This window comes from Oryctolagus cuniculus, chromosome 11, assembly GCF_964237555.1.
Source record: "Oryctolagus cuniculus chromosome 11, mOryCun1.1, whole genome shotgun sequence".
Lineage (NCBI taxonomy): Eukaryota > Metazoa > Chordata > Mammalia > Lagomorpha > Leporidae > Oryctolagus > Oryctolagus cuniculus.
The window spans coordinates 52,754,380-52,778,700 of record NC_091442.1 but is presented as its reverse complement, the minus strand read 5'-3'; the positions used below and the strand labels follow the sequence as shown (position 1 = coordinate 52,778,700).

Here is a 24,321-nt window from a genome sequence, read left to right as displayed (position 1 = left end):
TATTGCAGGCTTTGGGGGAGCAAACCAGCACCCAGGAGCTCTCTTCTCTCCCTTTCTCTCTTTTTCTCTCTGCCTTTCAAATAAACAAAAATAATTTTAAGAGAAAAGAAAAAGTTTTTTTTTCACATTTCATATTTATTTATTATTTATTTATTTATCTTATTTAGTAAATATAAATTTCCAAAGTACAGTTTATGGATTACAATGTCTTCCTCCCTAAAAATAAAAAAAAATAAAAAAATAAAAAAAAAAAAACAATGGCTTCCTCCCCCATTATTTCCCTCCCACTCGCACCCCTCCCATCTCATGTTCCCTCTCCCATTCCATTCACATCAAGATTCATTTTCAATTATGTTTACATACAGAAGATCGATTTAGTATATATTAAGTAAAGATTTCATCAGTTTGCACTCACACAGAAACGCAAAGTGTAAAATACTGTTTCAGTACTAGTTATAGCATTACTTCACATTGGACAACACATTAAGGACAGAAAAAAGTTATTTTAAAAAGAGAGAGGGCCAGAGTTGTGGCATCATGGATAAAACTACCAGCTGTGACACCTGCATCTTGTATTTATGCTGGTTTGTAACCCAACCACTCACTTCTTTTTTTTTTTTTTTTTTTTTTTTTTTTTTTTTTTTTTTTTTTTTTTGACAGGCAGAGTGGACAGTGAGAGAGAGAGACAGAGAGAAAGGTCGAAAGGTCTTCCTTTTGCCGTTGGCTCACCCTCCAATGGCCACCGCGGCCGGCGCGCTGCGACCAGCGCACCGCGCTGATCGGATGGCAGGAGCCAGGTGCTTATCCTGGTCTCCCATGGGATGCAGGGCCCAAGTACTCGGGCCATCCTCCACTGCACTCCCCGGCCACAGCAGAGAGCTGGCCTGGAAGAGGGGCAACCGGGACAGAATCCGGCGCCCTGACCAGGACTAGAACCCTGTGTGCCAGCGCCGCAAGGCAGAGGATTAGCCTAGTGAGTCTCGGCACCAGCTGCCACTCACTTCTGATCCAGCTTCCTGCTAATGTGCCTGGGAAAAGCAGGGGAAGCTGGCCCAAGTGCTTGGGCCTCTGAACCCACATGGGAGAGTCCAATGAAGCTCCCAGCTCCTCGCTTCAGCCCAGCTTAGCCCTGGTCATTTTGGCTACTTTGGGAGTGAAACAGCAGATGGAAGACTTCTCTCTCTGTCTCTCCCCCTCTTTCTGTAATTCTGACTTTGAAAGAAATAAATAAACCTATAGGGCTCACTAGGCTAATCCTCCGCCTGTGGCGCCGGCACCCCGGGGCTCTAGTCCCGGTCGGAGTGCCGGATTCTGTCTCAGTTGCTCCTCTTCCAGGCCAGCTCTCTGCTGTGGCCCGGGAAGGCAGTGGAGGATGGCCCAGGTCCTTGGGCCCTGCACCCGCATGGGAGACCAGGAGGAAGCACCTGGCTCCTGGCTTTGGATCGGTGCAGCGTGCCGGCCATAGCGGCCATTTCGGGGGTAAATCAATGGAAGGAAGACCTTCTCTCTGTCTCTCTCTCACTGTCTAACTCTGCCTGTCAAAAATAAATAAATAAATAAATAAACCTTTAAAAATTTTCAAAAGAGAAAGATGCCAAGCTTAGACTGGTGGGTAAAGATATGGAAAGAGAGGCAGGGGGATATTCTGTTGAAATTTGCCAGCGAGATTTAAACCCAAAATAGTCCCAGGTCCTTGCTTGAGGGTCATAATAGCTTGCAAATAAAGGGGAGGGGGACATTTGGTGCAGTGGTTAAAACACAGTTGGAGGGGGTGGCACAGCAGGTTAATGCCCTGACCTGAAGCTCCAGCATCCCATATGGGAACCAGTTTGAGTCCCGGCTGCTCCACTTCCAATCCAGCTCTCTGCTATGGCCTGGGAAAACAGTAGAAGATGGCCCAAGTCCTTGGGCCCCTGCGCTCATGTGGGAGACCCGGCCTATAAGGTATATTTTAAAAAACAGTTTGCAAACGTGCAGGCAGACTACAGAAAGGATGAATGAGAGATGGCGAGAAAGAAGAGAATTGGGAAAAATAGGAGAAATAAAGAGCGAAGCACATTGTTGAAATGAAATCTCATCCAGCTGGAACCCACCTACATTTTTTACTTTCATTTTTCAAAATTCACCTTAGCAAAAGCAAAACACAAAAGCAGCCAACCAATGAGTGAGACAGCTGAGCAAGTTTCAATCCCTTGCAGTGACTAAAAGAAAGAGATGAAAGGGAACATAAAACAATAAACAAAACCATCTTCTCCGGGGTGATCCGCACAGCGCAGCTCTGTCACCAGAGGTGTGTCCACGCCAAGCTCCAACACGACAGGGACTGGCCCAGGTCCCCAGGAAGCTTCAGGGACAACCGGAAATCAGGCCTCCATCGGAGCTGGCCTTGAATAACACCCCAATCCAGTTTCCCCAGTTGCTCTTTCTTTCTCAACAGAAGGGCGGAACTGAACTCAGGTGATGAACCTGCTAAGGAGGTGTCACTACCAGGCTCAAAAGGAACATGCTCACCCTTGTGACAGCCTAATAGCACCACCTGCAGCTGCCAGCTAGGACTACAAGAAACGTTCCTCCCACCAGCTGGTTGGGATCTGTGTGCTAACATTGAGAGAAAACTAAAACACACCTCATTCAAGACTGCAAGTCTGCAGATGCAAAAACATCTTTAAGACAGTGCCTAAGAAAGGCCCGAGACCTCAGCCAACCCTCAGCTCCTGAACCGCACTCACACAGCAACCCCCCAAAGCTGATAAATTTGTAGGCTGCTTGATTTAAAGGATGATATATCGTCCAGACCTTGAGAACTTAATAGCCCCACAGTACCCCGTTCTGTCTGAACACATCTGAGAATTGCATTTATTTCCAGGCACCACAATTTAAGAGCAATATTGACAAGAGCTATAAAAATGTTCATACCCTTTGACCCAGTAATCCTACCCGTGGGGATTTGTTTGAAGGAAATAATTCAAGAAAATAGATAAATTAGAGGTATGGAGATATTGATGCAGCTTTCTTTACAACAACATATATATGTTATATATATAATTTCTCTCAAAAAAAGGAGTGTGTTCAGCATTAAAATAAAATGATGTGCTATTTAAAAAAAGGAAATATACCAATGAAGCATGCTACAACATGAGTGAACTTTGAAAACATTATGCTAAGTGAAAGAAGCCAGACACACACAAGAGGCAATATTCTGTATGATTCCATTTATTTGAAATGTCCAGAATGGGCAAACCTACAGACACAGAATATAGTTTAGCGGCTTCTAGGGGGCTGGAGGGGAGGGATGGGAGAGTGGATGCTAATGGGTATGGAGCTTCTTTGGGGGGTTGTGGAAATTTCTAGAATATGAGAATGGAGATGAGTGTACAACCTTGTGAATATGCTAAAAAAAAGCAAACACTAAATTGTATGCTTTAAGAGGGTGAATTTCTTGGTATGTGGATATATCTCAGTAAAAAAAATTATACACGATAATGTAGGAGTAATATACAAAATTGCCTACTGATTCTTAAGTATTTTTACATATCTCCATAAAGACATCATCATTATCAGAGAAGAGGAAAAAAATGTATCCTTGATATATTTCAGCCACATAGAATGAAGCACGTTTATGGATGAGAACAAATAACTGAAAACAAAGATCGAGATGCAGGTGAATTGTTTTCAGTTTGGGTGTGGATCATTATATAGTTCTTCCAGCAGTTAAATATTTTATTTTTTCCCCCAAAACAATGTCCACAAGAGGGCAGACAGAAGATAACAAATCAAACCTTTTAGCACAAACCTCAGCTACAAATATAAGAACAACAGGATCCAGTGTTGAAAGCAATTGTATTTATTTATTTAATTTGAAAGACAGAGAACTGGAGAAAGATCTTCCATCTGCTGGGTCACTCCCCAAATGTCCACAACAACCAGGGCTGGATCGGGCCAAAACGTGGATCCGGAACTCGAACCAGAGCTCCCAGGTAGCAGGCAAGGATACTTGAGCCATCACCTGCTGCCTCCCAGGGTGCACGTGCACCAGCAGGAGACTGGAATGGGAAGTAGAGCCGGGACTCAAGCCAAGGAACACCAATAAGGGATGGGAGCTTCCTAAACAGCATCTTCCTGTTTTGTTTTGTTTTTTCTTCAGATTTATTTCTTTTTTTGAAAGACAAAGTGACAGGGGTGGGGCCAGCATGAAGCCAGGAGCCCAGAGAACCATCTGGGTCATACAAAAGGAGTGTCAGGGGTCCAAGCACTTGGGCCATCTTCCGCTGTTTTCCCAGGTGCATTAGCAGGGAGCTGGATCAGAAGTGGAGCAGCCGGTGCCGGCGCCGCAGCTCAATAGGCTAATCCTCCACCTAGCGGCGCCGGCACACCGGGTTCTAGTCCCAGTCAGGGTGCCGGATTCTGTCCTGGTTGCCCCTCTTCCAGGCCAGCTCTCTGCTGTGGCCCAGGAGTGCAGTGGAGGATGGCCCGAGTCCTTGGGCCATGCACCCCATGGGAGACCAGGAGAAGCACCTGGCTCCTGCCTTCGGATCAGCGCGATGCGCCGGCCGCGGTGGCCATTGGAGGGTGAACCAACGGCAAAGGAAGACCTTTTTCTCTGTCTCTCTCTCTCTCTCACTGTCCACTCTGTCAAAAATTTAAAAAAAAAAAAAAAAAAAAAAGAAGTGGAGCAGCCGGCCGGCGCTGCGGCTCAATAGGCTAATCCTCCACCTGCGGCGCCAGCACACCGGGTTCTAGTCCTGGTCGGGGCGCCGGATTCTGTCCCGGTTGCTCCTCTTCCAGTCCAGCTCTCTGCTGTGGCCCAGGAAGGCAGTGGAGGATGGCCCAAGTGCTTGGGCCCTGCACCCCATGGGAGACCAGGAGAAGCACCTGGCTCCTGCCATCGGATCAGCGCGGTGCGCCAGCCGCAGCGCCGGCCTCAGTGGCCACTGTGGGGGTGAACCAATGGAAAAAGGCAGACCTTTCTGTCTCTCTCTCTCTCTCACTGTCCACTCTGCCTGTCAAAAGAAAAAAAAAAAGAAGTGGAGCAGCCAAGGCTCAAACCTGTGACCATACAGGATGCTGGCATTGCAGGCAGAGGTTTAACCTACTACACCACAGTACTGGTCCCAGAGTTTTTGTTCTTTACAGGTCTAGAAAAAAAATGTTTGCCCATAAAATAACTTCTTTACAATTAGGGACATCCAAAAGATAGGGGAGGTAGGGGATTATTAACTCAAGCAAAAGCTCAGGTAGTCTTCTCGGAGGCAAGCTATTCCCAAGACCCTGCCTTGTTTGAGCGCTTGGGCAAGAAGTCTCCTTAACTCCCTTCCAACTCCTCAAAGCATCTCTGAACTTTTTATGTGTAAGTCAGAGAGGAATGAAGTCACCAGATTCCAGTAAACCAACTGAGGCAGTGAATCAGGCAGACTCACTTGTTAATGTCTTAGATTTTTTATTTATTTTAATTTTTTTACCAAATTTCTACTTGCAGTTGATTTTCATTATGTCAGCTCCTTTGGAAAACATCCCTATAAAACTCAGGGACTGTAACATCCCAGGGTTGATGGGGAACCCTTCCAAAAGTTCCAACTTTGGGGCCAGCATTGTGGTGTTGTGGCTAAAACTGCTGCCTGCGTCACAGCATCCAGTATGCATACTGGTTCGAGCCCCGGCTCCTCCACTTCTGCTCCAGCTCCCTGCTAATGGCCAGGGAAAAGTAGTGGAAGATGGCCCAAGTGCTTGGGCCCCTGCTGCCCTGGTGGGAGACCCAGATGAAGCTCCTGGCTCCTGGCTTCAGGCTAGCCCAGTGCTGACAGTCACAGCCATTTGGGGAGTGAAATTAGCCGATGGAAGATTCTCTCTCTCTCTCTCTCTCTTTCTCTCTCTCTCTCTCTCTCTGTCACTCTTTCAAAATAAATATATCTTTTAAAAAAAAGTTTCAAAAACTAGCTGGGCTACCCAGTGGGTAGTCAGTATGGAAACAGCGCCCTCTATAGGTGGTCGGATGGCCCAGCCCTAGTAGGAGCTCAACGGGGGTTCCTGCCCATCAGCCAGGTCTAGAAGGAGGGGGTAAAAATCCAAGCACAAGTGAATCAGATGATGTCTCCTAATCTCATCCTTACCTGTCACCCAGTCCCACAGCCCAGACCCACAGCAATCCACACCAAGGTGACCAGTGGGTGCTGAGTTGGTTGGCCACCCATGCTGCAGCAGGTAGGAAGTCATTAGCATATGCTCCCCCTGTACAGGGAGACAGACAGTCTGGATGTCAGGGAGCAGCCTCCCTGTGGACTTGCATCGTGACAGGGAATTCATGAAATTCATCTAACCCTGCAATTGTCTCATTGTGGGAATCTCTGCTATTACAAATGGCCCAAAAATCTCTGCCCCTTCTCAACACTCTAGCCCCCAAATGACTGCTCTTCCAAATGTTTATGGAGATGAGAGCCTAGAATGGCCTTCTCCCTTTTTTTAAACACTTTTTCTATTTATTTATTTAATTTATTTGAAAGACAGAGAGGGAGGGAGACAGAGACAGCTCTTCATCTGCTGGTTCACTCCCCCAAATGCTTGGGGCTAGGCCAGATCCAAAGCCAGGAGCAGAACTCAAACCGGTTCTCCCAGGGATGCTCCCAGGGAGCTGCGGTGCCTTGGCAGGGTTAGGGTTAGGGTTAGGGTTAGGGTTAGGGTTAGGGTTAGGGTTAGGGTGCCTTGGCAGGCACCGCAGCTCAATAGGCTAATCCTCCACCTGCGGCACTGGCACACCAGGTTCTTGTCCTGGTCGGGGTGCCAGATTCTGTCCAGGTTGCTCCTCTTCCAGTCCAGCTCTCTGCTGTTGCCCGGGAGTGCAGTGGAGGATGGCCCAGGTCCTTGGGCCCTGCACCCCATGGGAGACCAGGAGAAGCACATGGCTCCTTGCTTCAGATCAGCACGGTGCGCTGGCCGCAGCGCACCAGCTGCAGCGGCCATTGGGGGGTAAACCAACAGAAATGGAAGACCTTTCTCTCTGTCTCTCTCACTGTCCACTCTGCCTGTAAAAAACAAAACAAAAAACAAAAACAAAAACAAAAACAAAACAAAACAAAAACTTATTGCCTTTCAGGGTCTGCATTGGCAGGAAGCTGGAATTGGAACTACAGCCAGGACTCAAACCCAGATACTCTGGGGATACAGGCATTCCACATAGAAAAGGAGAGGGATCACTCGTAACCCCTCCACCACAGGAACCCATCATTCCTATTGACTTCTTTTTATTATTTTTAAAGATTTATTTATTTATTCGAAAGGCAGAGTTACAGACAGAAAGAGGCAGAAAGAGAGAGAGGTCTTCCATCCACTGGTTCACTCCCCCATTGGCTGCAATGGACGGAGTTGTGCCAATCCGAAGCCAGGAGCCAGGAGCTTCTTCTGGGACTCCCACACAGGTGTAGGGGCCCAAGGACTTGGGCCATCTTCTACTGTTTTTCCTGGCCATAGCAGAGAGCTGGAAACCACAGTGCCAGCCCCTAAATGAATAATATTTTTAAAAAATTAATAACAGGGGCTGGCATTGTGGTGCAATGGGTTAAGCCATTGCTTGCAATGCCAGCATCCCATAGCAGAGTGCCAGTTTGAGTCCTGACTACTCCACTTCTGATCCAGCCTCCTGCTAATGTGCTTGGGAAGTCAGCTGATGATGGCCAAGTATTTGGGGACCTGTCACATACGTGGGAGATCGGGATGAAGTTCCTGGCTCCTAACTTTGGCCTGGCCCAGCCCTGGCTGTTGCAACCATTTGGGGAGTGAACCAGCAAATGGAAGGTAATATGTTTCTCTCTCTCTTTCTTTCTCTCTAATTATTATTAGTAGTATTAGTATGCCTTTCAAAATGAATACGTCTTTTTAAAATAATAGTGATGGGGTTAGTGCTGTGTATAGTGGGTAAAGCCACTGCCTGCAGTGCCAACATCCCATATGGGTGCCGGTTTGAGTCCAGACTGCTCCACTTCTGATCCAGCTCTCTGCTATGGTCTGGGAAAGCAGTGGAAGACGGCCCAAGTGCTCAAACCCCTGTACCCATGTGAGAGACCCAGAAGAAGCTCCTGGCTTTTGGCTTTGGATTGGCCCAGCTCCAGCTGTTGATGCCATTTGGGGAGTGAACTAGTGGATGAAGACCTCTCTCTCTTGCTCTCTCTCTATCTCTCTCTTTGTAACTCTGTCTTTCAAATAAATAAAATAAATCTTTTTTTTTTAAAGAAACTTCAGCAACCTTAAATGAAGCATTAAAGTCAATTTGGTCTTAAATTCACAGGACATAAGTAAATCTATTGGTAAATTTTAAAATATTATTTTTAATGAAATATCTAAGATTGTATTCCTCTACTGGATTTTTTTTCATCTTTAGAGAATATTGACCAATGAATGGTGCAAAGGGGGTATCTTAAGGTTTGCTTGAGCGAACTGGCAATAGGCAGATGAACAGGAGAAAAGATACACAAGTGTATTTGTGTGTGTGGGGGAGGACTGTGTGATTATCCCAGCAACCCAGTGAGGGCCAGGTGCTCACCTGCCCTTCTTTACAGGGAAGAGGGGAGATGGAGAAGGCAGCCATCCAAGGGGTAGCAAATGATTTTAGGGGAATGAATGAGCCCAGTGCTCAGAAAATAGTAAATGATTCTCTTTAAGAACTGGATTGGCCAAGGAGAGGGACAATAGCTTGTGACAAAATCTGTCCAAGTGTGGTTGCATTCTTTAACCTTCCACACACATAAACACGTATCCACATATATGTAAAATAACTCAGAGTCAATGACCAGGAAAGAGTGAAGGATGCACACACCAAAAACAAACAAACAAAAAAATGATGGGAAAGATGCAGCAAAAGTTCATCATTTCACCCTCCGAGTCCTGGCCTCTGCAGTCTTCCTCTACAGAGACATCCTGGGCTCTTCCACACCTGACCGTCACCTAGAATTAAATAAGGCGCTCTGAGATGCCCAAGCCGCTGGTTGCTTAGGGGTTCCCTGAGTCCTCGTACAGACACATGAGATATAAAATCTCCCATCTTTCCAGGACGCCCCCCTAAACAAACTCAGCTCTCCTTTCTCCAGTGACCTGGTACATTATCCAGAGCTCTGAGTTGAAGATGGTGAGCAAGTGCACCTGTGCCATTTCCCCCTCAGATTGCAAGCTGCCCGGGGAGCAGGGAGTGTGGCTCAGAACCAGAACTCAGGGACTGGGAAGACCTGAGAACTCAGCCCTTCCAATCAGCCATGTAAAGCACTGGGGATCTCCTCCAAGACAGGGGCTGGCGCACACGTGCACGCGGCATAGTATAGCAGCTGGCTCTGAAATTTCAAAACTGCAACCCATGGGGCCAGAGCTGTGGCATAGTGGGTAAAGCCACCACCTGCAGTGCCGGCATCCCATATGGGCGCTGTTTGGAGTCCCAGTTGCTCCACTTCTTATCCAGCTCTCTGCTATGGCCTGGGAAAGCAGTGGAAGATGGCCCAAGTTCTTGGGCCCCTGCACCCACGTGGGAGACCTGGAAGAGGCTCCTGGCTCCTGGCTCCGGATCGGCGCAGCTCCAGCTGTTGCTGCCATCTGGGGGTTGAACCATAGGATGTATGACCTCTCTCTCTCTCTCTCTCTCTCTCTCTCTCTCTTTCTCTCTCTCCTTCTCTGTGTAACTCTGACTTTAAAATAAATAAATAAATAAATCTTTAAAAAATAAATGGTCATGGGGCCGGCACTGTGGCGTAGCAGGTAAAGCCGCCGTCAGTGCCGGCATCCCATATGGGCACCAGTTCGAGTTCTGGCACTCTACTTCTTTTTTTTTTTTTCTTTTTTGACAGGCAGAGTGGACAGTGAGAGAGAGAGAGACAGAGAGAAGGGTCTTCCTTTGCCGTTGGTTCACCCTCCAATGGCCGCCGCGGCCAGCGTGCTGCGGCCGGCGCACCGCGCTGATCCGATGGCAGGAGCCAGGAGCCAGGTGCTTCTCCTGGTCTCCCATGGGGTGCAGGGCCCAAGCACCTGGGCCATCCTCCACTGCACTCCCTGGCCACAGCAGAGAGCTGGCCTGGAAGAGGGGCAACCGGGACAGAATCCAGCGCCCCAACCGGGACTAGAACCCGGTGTGCCGGCGCTGCTAGGCGGAGGATTAGCCTAGTGAGCTGCGGCGCCGGCCCGGCACTCTACTTCCAATCCAGCTCTCTGCTGTGGCCTGGGGAAGCAGTAGAAGATGGCCCAAGTGCTTGGGCCCCTGCACCCACATGGAAGACCTGGAAGAAACTCCTGGCTCCTGATTTTGGATTGGCCCAGCTCTGGCCATTGCAGCTATTTGGGGAGCGAACCAGTGGATGGAAGACCTCTCTCTCTCTCTCTCTCTCTCTCACTCGCTCTGCCTCCGCCTCTCTGTAACTCTGCCATTCAAATAAAATAAAGTAAATCTTTTTTAAAAAAAAAATTCAGATTCCTGGGACATAAGCACAAGCTTCCGCCATAATCCTTCTCACTCACCCCTTTAAGACTTTCTTGGCTGGCGCCGCGGCTCAATAGGCTAATCCTCCACCTAGCGGCGCCAGCACACCGGGTTCTAGTCCCGGTTGGGGTGCCGGATTCTGTCCCAGTTGCCCCTCTTCCAGGCCAGCTCTCTGCTGTGGCCCGGGAGTGCAGTGGAGGATGGTCCAGGTGCTTGGGCCCTGCACCCCATGGGAGACCAGGAGAAGCACCTGGCTCCTGCCTTTGGATCAGCACGGTGCGCAGGCCGCAGCGTGCCAGCCGTGGCGGCCATTGGAGGGTGAACCAACGGCAAAGGAAGACCTTTCTCTCTCTCACTATCCACTCTGCCTGTCAAAAAAAAAAAAAAAAAAAAAAAAAAAAAGACTTTCTTGTCTGCACTGCAAATGGATGATTTCTTTAACGCTGCTGGGAGACCCCACATGGGTAAGCGGGACAGGGGACAAGCTGCCCAGCCCTGCCGGCAAGTGAGTCTCCTCAGACACTTCTTCTCACCTCCTGGCTCCCCGGGGCCTCCTGGGCTGACTCAGGACTTCATACGCAGCCTGGATTTCCATAAAGCGCCTCTCTGCCTCCTCTGTATGGTGCCGGTTGTGGTCTGGGTGCCAGAGCTTCACCAGCTCCCGGTAACGCCGATGAATTTCTTCATTTGTTATACCTTCTGAAAGGCCCAAAACCTTAGGGGAACAGAAGTTATAATTTCACAAGGTGTTAGGGAAACTGCTCCTTTGGTAAATCAGGCTATCTCCAGAATCAGCTTCTACTTGCTCACAGGGAAGGTCTTGGCTTAGAATTTCAGCCTTTGGAGACATGGACAAGCATCGTGTCTCATGGCAAGAACTACATGTACCATTAAAAAGATGATTTAGGGGGCCAGCACTGTGGCGTAGCAGGTAAAGCCGCCACCTGCAGTGCTGGCATCCCATATGGACACCGATTTGAGTCCCGGCTGCTCCACTTCCGATCCAGCTCTCTGCTATGGCCTGGGAAAGCAGTAGAAGATGGCCCAAGTCCTTGGGCCCCTGCACCCACATGGAAGACCTGGAAGAAGCTCCTGGCTCCTGGCTTCTGGCTTCAGATTTGCACAGCTCGAGCTGTTGTGGCCAATTGAGGAGTGAACCAGTGGATGGAAGACCTCTCTCTCTCTCTCTCTCTCTCTCTCTCTCTCTCTGCCTCTCCTTCTCTCTGTGTGTAACGCTGACTTTCAAGTAAAATAAATAAATCTTAAAAAAAAGAGAGACATGTATGAGCATGCTTATAGTAGCACTCTTCTGTAGAAATGACCCAAACACTTATTACCAATACAGCAAATAAATTGTAGTCTAATCACACAATGAGACACTGTATTGCAAAGAAAACAAACCATAGCATGTGACTACATGAAAAAATCTCATACAGATAATGTTGATTGAAAAGACACCAGCCACAGAATACATACTGCATGATTCCATTTATTTGAAGGTCAAGACTGGATGAAATAGAGCCAGTGCTGTGGTATAGTGGGTAAAGCTGCTGCCTGCAGAGCCAGCGTCCCATATTGGCACCGGTTTGAGTGCTGGCTACTCCACTTCCAATCTAACTCCCTGTTAATGGCCTGGGAAAGCAGTAGAAGATGGCCAACTGCTTGGGCCCCTGTACCTATGTGGAGACCTGGAAGAAGCTCCAGGCTCCTGGCTTCGGATTGGTGCAGCTCCAGCTGTTGCAGTCATCTGGGGAATGAACCAGCGGATGGAAGACCTCTCTTTCTCTGCCTCTCTGTAACTCTGCCTTCCAAATAAATAAAGCTTAAAAAAAAAATAGTGCTTCCACAGCCATCCCAGACAGGAAGGAGAGGGAGGAGGGCTCACCTGGTAAGCCAGCCGATGCTTCTCATCCTGAAAACTGTGCACAAACTCATAGAGCTTCTCCCAGTCCTGGAAGGAGCTGCTGCTGAAATCAGGGTCCCCCAGCAGCAGCCACCAGACGCGGTAAGGTAGCAGGAGGACAGACTCCACAAGGCGACCAAGGAGCGGGAAGAAGCTGAACCAGCTCAGGAGGGAGCCCAGGGCTTCGGCCACGTAGCTGAGGGTGGCAGCCGTGTTGCAGAGAGCGCTGTAGGCCAGTGGGCCCGTGAAAGCCAGGTAAGCCAGGCCCAGGCGGTAGAGCCGGGCACTGAGCGGCTCCAACTTCCTGGACACTTTGTAGCGACGGTGCTTCTGGGCTGCGATGCTGGCAGCCACGCTGATGGGCAGGATGGCCACGGGGCGGCCGTAGAAGACGGGAGAAGTCAGGAATGCTGCCCCGAGCGTGTTCTTAAAGTCGGAGGTCTGGCCGCCCACAGCAGCCACCAGCAAGACCCCTAAGCCAACTGCTAGTGGGAGACCCACGATGTAGAAGCTGGCCATGGAAGAAAGGCTAATCAGAGCCACAAGACCAAAATAGATGCCCACTATGATTTGGGCAACAAAACGAATAGGACTCCAGGGGGGTATTCCCCGTCCTAGGCTCTGCCTCTGGTTCTGGGGTCTATTGGCCTGAGCTACAAAGCCTGGAAGCTTCCAGAACTCCCAGAGCCAGCCCAGCCCAGCGCCCCCCAGGGTAAGCATCCAGAGCAGGGCATGGCTGTCCCTTCCCAGGTACAGGTGGTGGAGCCCAGCAGGGCCCCCTACAGCCCAGAGGGCATAGGTCACCAGGAGCCCCTTGGCCATCTTCCAGGGCAAGGTCTCAGCAGAAGTCCAGGGGCATCTGACATTGCTCAGAGTGCAGAAATCTCAGGGTGTGTTCTGTGAGAATCATGGCCGTTGTGGGCCCAGAGTTATCCTTAGACTCTGAGATAAAAAAAAAAGGGGGGGGGTGTCATAAGGTTACATCCCATCTCCAACTCGGTAACCATTTCCCTGCCAATAAAACTGCAGTCTGGGGGCCAGCACTGTGGCATAGCAGGTAAAGCTGCCACCTGCAGTGTCAGCATCCCATATGGGCACCGGTTCGAGTCCCGGCTGCTCCACTTCTGATCCAGCTCTCTGCCATGGCCTGGAAAGCAGTAGAAGATGGCCCAAGTGCTAGGGCCCCTGCACCCGTGTGGGAGACCCAGAAGAAGCTCCTGGCTTCTGATCAGCCCAGCTCCAGCCATTGAGGCCATTTGGGGAGTGAACCAGCAGATGGAAAACTCTCTCTCTCTGCCTCTCTATAACTCTTTCGAATAAATAAATAAATTTTTAAAATTTGTCCATTCATTTATTTGAGGGAGAGAGAGAGAGAGCGAGCGAGCACACTTCTATCTGCTGGTTCACTCCCCGAAAGCCTGCAGTGGCTGGGACTGGGCTAGGCTGAAGCCTGGAATGCAATCCGGGTCTCACCTACCAAGGTCTGCATTGGCAGGCAGATGGAATCAGGATCAATGCTTTCATTTGACAAACTGAGAACTCAATAAATAAAAGGGCAGAAACTTAAATCTCAGAGGGGCTGGGAGGCGGAGAGGAGGGGCTGAACAGAGTGTGAAAGGTCCCGCCCCAGGTGAGTTCCCATCATCGCAGCCTCAGACATACCTGGCCCAGGATTTAAGCCTTGTTCCAGCCTCCACAACTCTCCAGAGCACGCAGTTTCCCCGCAAGTCAAATGTCAAATAGAGCCTGAACTGCTTGCACACAAACGTTCTGGAAGCCACCCTGGGCCCCGGCAACCACCTCCTCCCCAGGCAGGCTTCTCCACACAAAGCCTCATACCTACTGCCCAGGTGCGCCTGCCAGCCTCCGCCTCTGCGACCACCAGCCGGGACCACCAGCCCAGGACCGCAGTCCAGGCGGAGCAGCCGTACCTGGCCACACCGCCACCAGCTCCGTCGCGCCACACACTCAAAATGGCCCCTCTCACGCCACTGCCACGTCCACCCAAATGGACTTTGTCTTTCTGTGTCAGCTGTATCGCGGAAGTCGGGCCGCCCGGGCCAGGCCCTTCCTCGAGGCCCTCCCCCTACGGGAATCACCTTCGCGCCCCGGGCGCTCCTGCGGCCCGCGCTCTCCGGCCAACCGCGGAGACCGCTGCCCCGGCTCCCGCTGGGGGCTGGCGCGGAGCCCACTCCCAGGCCGAGCGCGCCCCCGCACCGCAACGCTATGGCCGCCAGGTGGCGCTACTGTCTGCGGCTGGGCGCGTCCCGGGACTCACCTTGCCACCACGCTAGGCCCTGCAGCCCACGGCTGTCCGCTCTGTACTACCACTACTTAAAAAAAAAAAAAAATCTCCTAAAAATGCAAAACTAGGCCCTGATTGCCCCTTCTTACCACAAATGAGAGGGCGATTCCGCCCTCCCCGCAGGCTGCACATACACTTTGGAAGGTTCCACCAGCTCTTCCAAGCAGAGTTAGCGACGGACAAGCTGCAGAGGACCTCCGCCCCATGTGTGCCTCACTGCCCGGACTCCAGGCCTCAACCAGGGTCATCTCTTTCTAGATCCGAGCCTGAGCCTCGACGCTGGGAGTCCTCAGGCTGCTCCACCCCGCGCTGAGAGCGAGAGGCAGACACGGACTGACAGGTGGAAGACAGAGTGGAGCGGCCCACCGAGGGGGAGACCACGAGGAGGGTGGTAGTGGTGGAGGAGGATCCTGCGGGAATGCGGCTGAAGTGCCACAGGCCTCCATTCCCAAGCCCCCGACATCCGATGCGTGCCTTGGCCAAGTCACCCAGCTTCCTGTGCCTCGGGTCGCTTCCCTGGGATGGAGGAGGCTTGAAGCCTCCCAGTCTTGACCTGGGGGAACTGGGTGGGCCCGGCGGGTGTGCCGGGGTCGCCTCCCTACGGCAGGCAAGAGGGTTCTGTTTCCCTCCAAACCCCTGCCTCGCAGTCCTCATCCCTGCAGTCCTCACCCCTGGGGTCCAGCGAGCGGCCTCGGCCGGGAGCCGCGGCTGGGAGCCGCCCGAGCCATCGGCTGGGGGCGGGGACGGACCTGGGCGCTGAATAATGAATGAGACTTAATTGGGCCCGCACTGCGCCGCGACGCGCTAAGCTAGGCAAACAGCGCGGGCGGTGGCGGCGGCCGCTGGACAAACACTCGCTCCGGGAGCGGGAGCGGGAGCCGGGCGGGGGGGGGGGGGCGGCGTGGGAGCCGCGGGCGGGGGCCTACTGGGACCCCCGAGGCCGCCGCTGTGGCTCTGCGGTCCGGGATCCCCCCCCCCCCACACACACACCAGTCGGGAAGGGAGCTCAGGGCGCGACGTCCTGGAGTCAGAACCCCGGGAGGGGGACACGCCAAGTCTTGCGGGGAAAGAAAGGGGCCCGAGTACGGTGGAGAGAGAGAGAGAGAGAGAGAGAGCGCTAGGAAAGGGAGTCCCTGGGGAGGGGTCGGAGTGGGGGGACGGAGGAGAGCGGTAACCGAGAGAAAAGGGAAGAGCGATGGAGGAACAAGCGAGGGGCCAGGAGGCGAGTGGGGGAGAGGGACGCGAGTGAGCGGAATGAGAACGAGGGGGCGGCGGCGCCCCTGTGCGCGCCTCGCCCCGCGGCGCGCCCGCCCCTGCGCTCTCTCCAGCCGCCCGCACTCACTTTGTCACAATTACGGGGCCGTCACTCGGCCCGGATTGTTTTCCCCAAATTGTTGTTCTCTATAAACTAGCGCGGGGTGGGGGTGGGAGGTGGGAGCACCTGACGCGCTCAAGTGGGAGAGGCTGGTGGAAGACGCGGCGGGGGCGAGGGGACGCCTGTACCCGCACCCGGCGTCCCGGCGACCCGCCGAATCCAGAAACCTACGCAGGAATCCTGGTCGCTGACCCCTCTTTTATCTTTCTTGGCCCTTCCCAGCCTTGGCTGCCTCTGTTTCCCAAGCACAGTGCCTCACAGAATGGAGGCCCAGGGCTGCCCAAACTTGCGCGCCCGCCCCAGCCCCCTTTCTTGCTCCTACTACCCGAGTCTCCCTGACTGGGTAGGGGAGGTCTATTCTGGTGCTGCAGCGATCCCCGAGGGTCTGGGTCGCCCCGCGCCCTTGGCATCCCCGGGTCACCTGGTTGGCCCTCCAACCCCGCAAAACATCTGTTGCGCGCGCACTGAGCGCGAGCCGCACCAGCCCCCCACCCCGCCCGCCGCCGCCCCCGCCCTCGCCGGCCCAGCCTGTCGGCTCCGTGACAGCCGCAGCCGAAGCCCGGGCCCCGCGGGAGCGGCCGGAGAGGAGCCGCCGCATGGCTGGCTCCGACTCCGGCCTCCCCGGCGGCTCCAGGGGCAACGAAGGGTGGCGGGCGCTGAAGCGAGACCAGAGCGGTCCCGGGGAGTTGGCAAGGCTTGAGAGACGCGGGAGGGGGGGTGGGGGCAGAGAGCCTGGGTGGGCTTCTCTCTCGTCCTCTAAGCCCTGGCGTCCTCATTCCGCGGTCCCGAGGACCAGCCCGGGCCTCGACCCGGCCGGGCTCTGTGCGCCTGGGCCGCGCAGGGCTCCCTGCGCCCCCCCTCCCCCAGCCGGGTGATTTACACACGGGCTCCGCTCAGCGGCCGCTTCCCAATCAGGAATATCGACCCCCGGGCGGGGCCCCCGGGCCGCATCGATCCCTCTAAGGCTCGGGATTTAAAAATGTCAAATTTGCCTTTTCCAGGCGGGCGGAGGGAGCGGGGGCCGGGAGGAGGGCGGTTTGGACCAGGGACGGACAGCGGGGCATCGACCCGGCGCCTGTGCCCGGAATGAGAAGCGACCCCGGCGCGCCCCTGGCCCTGACACGGCGTGACCATCCTGACGTTCTCTGGATGGAGAAAGGAAGCCCACCCCTCCCCACACACCACACACAGTCTCCTGGGAAGAGGTGGGGGTCTCACTACTGTGCTGGGGGAATGCCCAGAGGGAGGAGTCCCTAGAAGATTTTAAAAAAACTCCCCAATTTTGGGAGAGATCCTTAAATATGGAAACATACCGACACAAAGAGGGGCGGGCCTAGAAGATAGGCAAGTCGCCAGCCCTCGGGAAGAACAAGGCAAAGGCAAAGGCCTTAAAGATTCCTTGAACAAAGCAGGAGGCTGGCAGCTCCCCCTCCTAGCCTCGCCCCCACGGCTTTGCTTTGCAGTCTGAAGATTCAGCACAACTTCTTGGTGACTGTGAGAACAGGAGAAGAAAGTAGTGATGTCCAGGTGAAGAAAGAGAGCTGTTAGGGAGATTAGTCATCAGGTACACATTTTCATTGTGTTAGCTAGCAAGCAGCTGTACCTGAGATCCACTCCTGGGAGCCCCAAAGATGGACTCTCTTGGAGGGGAGAGAGTCTGCCCCTCCCGTGCTGAGCAACACACAGGGGTCTGTCTAGAGTACACCTCCTCCTTCTGACCCCCAGCAACCGCCAGAGATGGGGGGGGCGCGTCTTAGATGAGATGGAGTACATGTGTATGGCAGGGCTATAGAAGCCCAGGTAGGAATCAGTTTCCCGAACTCATAGTGGAGAGAAGCACCCACTACTTTCACTATGCTTGGGGAAGGGATGGGTTTTTGTGGCAGAGCTGGTGGAAGAGAGCCGTGGTCCTGCCCAGCGCTCTCACGGTTAACATATGTGCACACACACACACACACGCACACACACAACCAGCAACACTCCTTGGCTGTCACCGGCCGCTGCTGTCATTTCCTCCAAAACTGGAGGAGGAACTGACAGCAAGCTGCGGGGGGTGGGGAGGGGAGGGCTCACCCTCGGACTCGCCAAGCTCTCACACCTCCACTGACAAAATCCCGCCGATACATTCCTGGCCCTGACACACACAGTCACTTATCCCCCACGCGCCAGTCGCGCCATCAATCCCTGTCACCAGCAGCTCCGACCGAGCCCACTCCTTGCACAGCTCCTCCGCTCGGGCCGAAGCGCCAGGGTCCCACACCCTTCCTTGACACCTTAAATCGCTTTAACCCAAGGCGAGAGCCTAGTTTCCCGACTTCCTTCCTTCCCAAATTCTGACACCAGAGTCGGCTCCAACAACCGGAGAGGCAGAGCTCAAACAAGCCAAGGAACGATCGAGGGAAGGTTCGGAGCCGACCGAGCGGTGGGGACTGTTGAGCGCGTCCCTGGGCCCCCTCCTGCCGCAGGCCTCCTTCGGCACGTCCAACCCGCCGCCCGCCAGGCCCGCCGCCCGACTGTCAGCCGAGTAATGAATGCGCGCTTGGGGCCGCCCCCCGCCCCCCAAGTCGTTCATCACTGCCAGCACCGCCCACCTCTCTGCCTCCCGCTGGGAGGGCTAAGCGGCCGGGACTGCGAGAGCCCCTCTCCCCACCACCCAGCTCGACCACTAATTGTCAGATTGAGATGTTGATTTGTCAGCCAGGAGCCGGCGCCAAACAATCCGCTGTGAAACCTGGACTCCTTGAACTTGCTCTCTTAATTGATGCGGATGGGTTGGATTTCGCTCAGGACTGCAGGAAAAGGAAGCGCAACGTCTTTCTTTTCCGATAGGAGGCGCGCCAGGCTAGTGACCCTCAGTTTTCCTAAGAGGTGTCCGCCCTGGGTACAGTTCTACCTGTACGGACTGGCGAGCCTAAGGCATCTCCCGCCGTCTGCCAGCAGGGGGCGCCCTGAGCCGTCATCCTCCTCTCTGCGGCTAGAGTCCCCACCCGGGCTTGCAGTCCCTAGACCCCTTCAGGGAACGCCCCGGGCGGTCACCCCGCCCTCTCCCTTCTCCAGGCGCCGGAGGCCACAGAACTCTGCTCCCCCGCAGGAGGTGCACCTGCTGCTGGCCCGACCTCTCTCAGCCCTCTGCGCCTAGGCTGCAGTCCCAGCACCGCCCTCTCCTGGGCCGGGCCCCGGAGCTCCCCGGGAGGCCGGCTGAGTGACGGGCGGCCGGTGATTATGCGAAAGGGGGAGCGGGGTGCGCCGCGGGCGGCAGCGCTGACCCTTCACATTTCCGATCCGCCGGGACCCTCATCCATCCGAAGCTGCTCTTTGTCTGGCCGCCTAATTGCCGGCGGACAGGATGGATGGCGGGACCGACAGCCGCGGAATCCCTAATAAAGGCCGCGGCCGCCGGGGAGGGAGTGCGGGAGGGAGGGGGAGCAAGAGGAAAGGGATGGAAGGAGGTAGAAGAAGCGCCGGGCAGCTACCGCCGCCAGCTCCTGCGCGCCGAAACCCGTCCTACCCGAGGCGCCACACCTGGAAGCCGGGGTGAACCCGGATTCCGGGTGCGGTGAGGGTGGGTGGGACTCGTTCCGCCGCCTGCTTGGCGGAGAAGGGTAAAAGAGCTAAGGGGCCCCGGGCACAAAGAGCAGCCTAGGGCCTATCTCCGTTAGCCGAACCCTGGACTGTGGCGCTTGGCGCTACCTCCTGGGCTCCGGGGCTGTCACCAGCGGGCGCCTCTCCCTGGGCTTCTTTAACCCTGGCTCTTCCTCCTCCCACCTGTCGGTCTCCCAGCGTGGCATCCAATATCCCGGCGGAGAAGTGAGGGGTCTGGCAGCTGTCTGTACAGCCAATCGCCTCGTTTCATTAACTGGAGGCTGGAAGGGGAGAGCGGTGGGGACGAGGGAGGCACACAGGAAGGTATATGGAGGAGACGGCGATGACTCGGAGCCGCACCAGGTCAGGGCCGAGCGCTGCAGGAGTGAGTCCGCAGTGCATTCTGGCCTGGCCAGAGACTTGGAAGCAATATCTGCGGCGTCTCTGGGCTGCTGGGAACCCGTTCTCAGCCCTGCGAGCCCGGCGCAACCTTTGAATCCAAAGCTGCCTGGGGCACCTGCCCGGTGCCCGCTCGCGGGATGCGCCCACAGCCTGGGCGTCAGTAGTTTAGACAAGGTAGCTAGGTCCTTAGGCCAGGGTGGGAGCCGGGGAGTGAGCCAGCTTCAATCCTCCTTTTCACCCCTGTGGCTGGCTGTTTCCATTCCCTCTCTTTCCCCTGCTCCTTCCTCCATCTCAACCGTATCTCCACAGCTAATTCCGGCAATACCTGAGCCCAGCCGTTGAGCACCGTTGGTGTCAGGCTTGACTGCTTTGGGGCAGAGGTTTGCTGTCAAATATAAGGTCTCCTCTGAGAGTCATCCAAATCTGGCTGCCCACTCCTGTCCTGTTTCTCTCATACTTCCACTGGCAATAAGAAGGAAGCCAGGAGATGCTAAGTCTAATTCTAGCACTGTCTTTTAGAAGGCGGTACTGACCAGCCCGGTTTTCCCTATGTAGGCCTCAGTTTCTTCACCTGTGAAATGGGGACAATGGAACTACCTCTCAGGGGAGATTGTGAGGATGCAAGAACTGGCAGCTAAAAGCCAGTGGTGGTGGTTGGAATAGCTGGGTCCCTGCTACCCTTGTGGGAGACTTGGATTGAGTTGCCAGCTCCCAGCTTCAGTCTGGACCCAGCCCTGGCTGTTGTAAGTACTTGGGGGAGTAGGCTAGGTGTTGGAATCTCTGTCTCTCAAATGAATTTTTTAAGATATAGAGAGGAGAGAGAGAGAGAGAGAGAGAGAGAGAGAGAGATCTTCCCTCCATTGGTTCATTCCCCGAATGACCCCCAATGGCTGAGGCTGGGGCAGGCTGAAGCCAGGAGCCAGAAGCTTCTTCCAGGTCTCCCACGTGGTTGCAGGAGGGGCTCAAACACTTGGGCCATCCTCCTCTGCTTTGCCAGGTGCATTATCAGAGAGCTGAATCAGAAGTGGAGCAGCTAGGACTCAAACCAGCACCCATATGGGATGCCAGCACTGCAGGTGGAGGGTTAACTTTCTATGCCACATGCCAGCCCCTCAATGAATTTTTTATTTTAATGAAAAAATAAGGGATACTATTTTTTTAATTCTGAGCTTCAAAATGCACTCACTAATCTTATTTCCCTTTCCATGCTGTTTCCTGTCCTCTGGAGTGGACAAAGTTCCCTTGTTTTTACACCAGGGCTCCGGAATCAGCAGGCCAGGCTGCACTTTCTCTGTGCTATCTCCATATGGGATCTGAAAGCGTGTGTGTGTGTGTGTGTGTGTGTGTGTGTGTGTGTGGGAAGCTACTCCAGCACTGACCCTGAAGAAAAGGAAGGAGAAAATGGGAAGGCAAAAAAAAAAAAAAAGTGATTTTTTTAAAGATTTATTTACTTGAAAGCCAGAGTTACGAAGAGAGAAGGAGAGGAGAGAGACAGAGAGAGAGAGAGAGAGAGAGAGAGAGAGAGAGAGAGAGAGAGAGAGAAAGAATGCTTCCCTCCACTGATTCACTCTCAAAATGACTGCAACAGCCAGGGCTGGGTCTGGCTGGAGCCAGGAGCCAGAAGCTTCTTCCAGGTTTCCCATTGGGTGCAGGGCACTCAGGTGCTAGCACTTGGGCCATCTTCTGCTGCTTTCCCAGGCACATTAGCAGGGAGCTGGATTGGAAGTGGAGCAGCTGAGATTCAAACCGGCACCCATATAGGATGCCGGGGGCCACAGATTGAGGCTTCACCCACTTCACTCACAGCGCTGGCCTCTCTTCCATAGATCTCAATGGAACATCAGCCAGCTGGTTCCTCTCCCCTTTAGAGTGGAAGAAATGGAGGGTTGTATTAGTGATGGAGGCAGATCACACTGCCAGGACCTTCCTGCCCATGGGCCCTCCATTGTCACCTCTTTGCCCCCTTTCTCCTCCTGAGGAGCTCTGGGTCAGTGACAAGACGTGTGAGAGAAGGAACGAGAAGAGAGAACCTTCAAGGAGCCGGGACCTTTCTGCTAGACTTCATAAAATTTTAACATGAAAACTTCCGCAGAGTAGAAGGCACATATCACATGCAAATAATATGCTAATGACATGCTAATCCAAAGTCTGGTACTCAGAACTCTGACACACACCTGGCTATAGCCCTAGGGGAAATTCTGGGGAGACCTCGGGGTTCTAGGACAGGTGGGGGGGGGGGAGTGTTCCACGTGGGGCCAGGCTCTGGAGTTAAGAATCCTTTTAGGAATTGGAGAGGAGTCAAGTGTGTAAATTGGGATTAGGGTCAGGGTTTGTGCAGAGCCAAAGGTGGAGGTTGTGTTTCAAATGGGGGAGCCCAGGAAACTGTTCAAGTCTTCCTCCCCTCCCCCCACCAGCCCTGCCTCCCCATCGCCACTGTCCCTTCTTTGTCCTGCAGACCTTTCACTGCCTACTTCCCACTTGTAACCACATGGGCCTCCCTGGGCGCCTCCCCCACCCCACCCTGGAGTGGCTGCCGGAGGGGCTCTGTGTACATGGTCCCGGATCCCAGCACGGGTCCCAGCATTCCCCAGTGGCTTCTGGCCCCAGGAGCACCGGGCTGGCCTTGGCGCTACCCAGATATCTCCTCGGCCGAATGTGACAGCTGCAGGAAAGCAATAAGGACGTGGCGGGCTGGCAGCTTCATTCCAGAGCCCAGAGCGTGGGGAACGAGCAACAGAACATGAATAAATGCATGGAGCGGGCCCCTCGGCTCCCTGCGAGCCAGGCCTGCTCCCCCCCACACACACACGGCTGCTGCCTGCAGCCCTGCTGGTCACCGCAGCTCCTAGCCCGGGCTGGGGGTGGGAGGGGAGGGAAGCTCCTGCGAGACCAAGGGATTGAGACCTGATGGGGGCTGAGGTGCGGGGCTCAGAAAGGGAGCCCTGCTGGCTTGGATGAGTGGGTGGGCAGAGAGTGCTCTGGCGAGGGGTGGGAGGAAGTAGAGGGGTGGCAGGCCCTGGGGTGGATGGGGCCGGAGGATCAGGCAGGGAGGCTGGTGTGAGCCCGGACACGCTCTCTCCTCTCTGATCCATCCATCATCCAGCCTGGGGGAGCAGATCTGGAATTAGACATGCACGGGGCCGACATGGCCCTCAGCCCCCCGAGGAAGACAAATGGCGACAAAGACCTTGAATAAAATTTGTATTTATGGTTGGAGGAGGCCCCTCCCCCACCGACTGCCAATCCTTTCTCTCCCAGTCCTTTCAGGCTTGTCGGGGGGCTTGCCCCCACACCCAGACACGGGCTGGCCCCAGCCAGTCTCTTTCTGCCTCTGTCATTATGTGAGGTGGTGATGGGGGTGGGTGCAAGGAGAGATGAGAAAATCGCACCTGCCACCTGGTAAGCATGCCCTGTGCCCTCCATTTTACACATGTTGTTCCCACATCCCTCCCCCTGCCTTGATCCTAACAGCCCCATTTCCACCAGTCCTGGGACCCCTCCTCCCAGCCTCAAGCCCTGTGGCTGCTGTGATTCCCCTAGGAGGGGCCAGGCCAAGGAAAGGATACAGCTTTTCCTCTGGCCTCTTCCCCATCAAATCCTGTGTCTCCTCTTGGTTGCCCTGCAAATAAATGTCTCTCGCAAGAGGGTGCCGAGCACCTAATCTGCATCTTAGTTGTGGTAATTTGCATAACAACCCTCAGTCCCCGCCCCCATAAAAACACCGGTTCTGTGGTGTCCAGGCTCCAGCAGAGACCCCTGGGCCGGGACGAGCCTGGCACCGGGCTAAGAACGGGCTGGGTGGGCAGAGCAAGCAGAACTGGAGCTGCTCTCTGGCAACTTTCTTTCCCACCCCCAGGGAGACTCTTTACTCCTGAGGCAGGAGGAATGGCATTTGTGGGGTCCCACAAATACAAATTTCTCCTCTTATACAGCACACACACACACACACATACAAACACACAAAGACAACACACAAGCCCACTCACCCAGGGACGGACCCACAAGTCCAGGCTCCCGAAGCCACCTGTACCCTTGCCAACACACAGTCACAATGCACAGGCCCAGAGCTGCCACTCTGCTTGCAGGAGTGCCCCGCCCCCGCGTCTTCCCCACAGTTGATATGCCACATTGGAGTCCGCACACGGACCTGGGTGTCTCTGCCGCACGCCATTTACATCTCTCTCCTGATCTGTCAACCTGTCTCAGCTCCCGTCTCTCTCTCTCGGTCTATGTCTCTCCCTCTCCCCCCACCCTGGGGGCTGTCAGTTAGTCTCTTTCCTAAGCTTTGTCTCTGTCTCTGCATCTCGAGC

The 24,321-nt window shown here is 54.2% G+C and overlaps 1 protein-coding gene across 4 annotated transcripts; it reads right to left on the bottom strand.

The window, feature by feature from the left end:
• Window positions 1-3,195: 3,195 nt before the first annotated feature.
• DNAJC22 (DnaJ heat shock protein family (Hsp40) member C22) lies at window positions 3,196-14,444 on the bottom strand. 4 transcript variants are annotated; one of them, XM_070051449.1, is made up of 4 exons: window positions 14,279-14,441; window positions 12,330-13,289; window positions 10,978-11,159; window positions 3,196-8,931 (listed from the first exon to the last, which is right to left on the bottom strand). In XM_070051449.1, exons 2-4 carry the CDS (start codon window positions 13,167-13,169, stop codon window positions 8,928-8,930), a joined length of 1,026 nt encoding a protein of 341 aa, XP_069907550.1. In that variant the 5' UTR covers window positions 13,170-13,289; window positions 14,279-14,441; the 3' UTR covers window positions 3,196-8,927. The 4 variants fall into 4 exon arrangements, with proteins under 4 accessions (XP_069907550.1, XP_051701398.1, XP_069907549.1 ...); XM_051845438.2 differs by having other exon boundaries at window positions 14,187-14,439; XM_070051448.1 differs by lacking the exon at window positions 14,279-14,441 and adding an exon at window positions 14,010-14,176.
• Window positions 14,445-24,321: the final 9,877 nt, after the last annotated feature.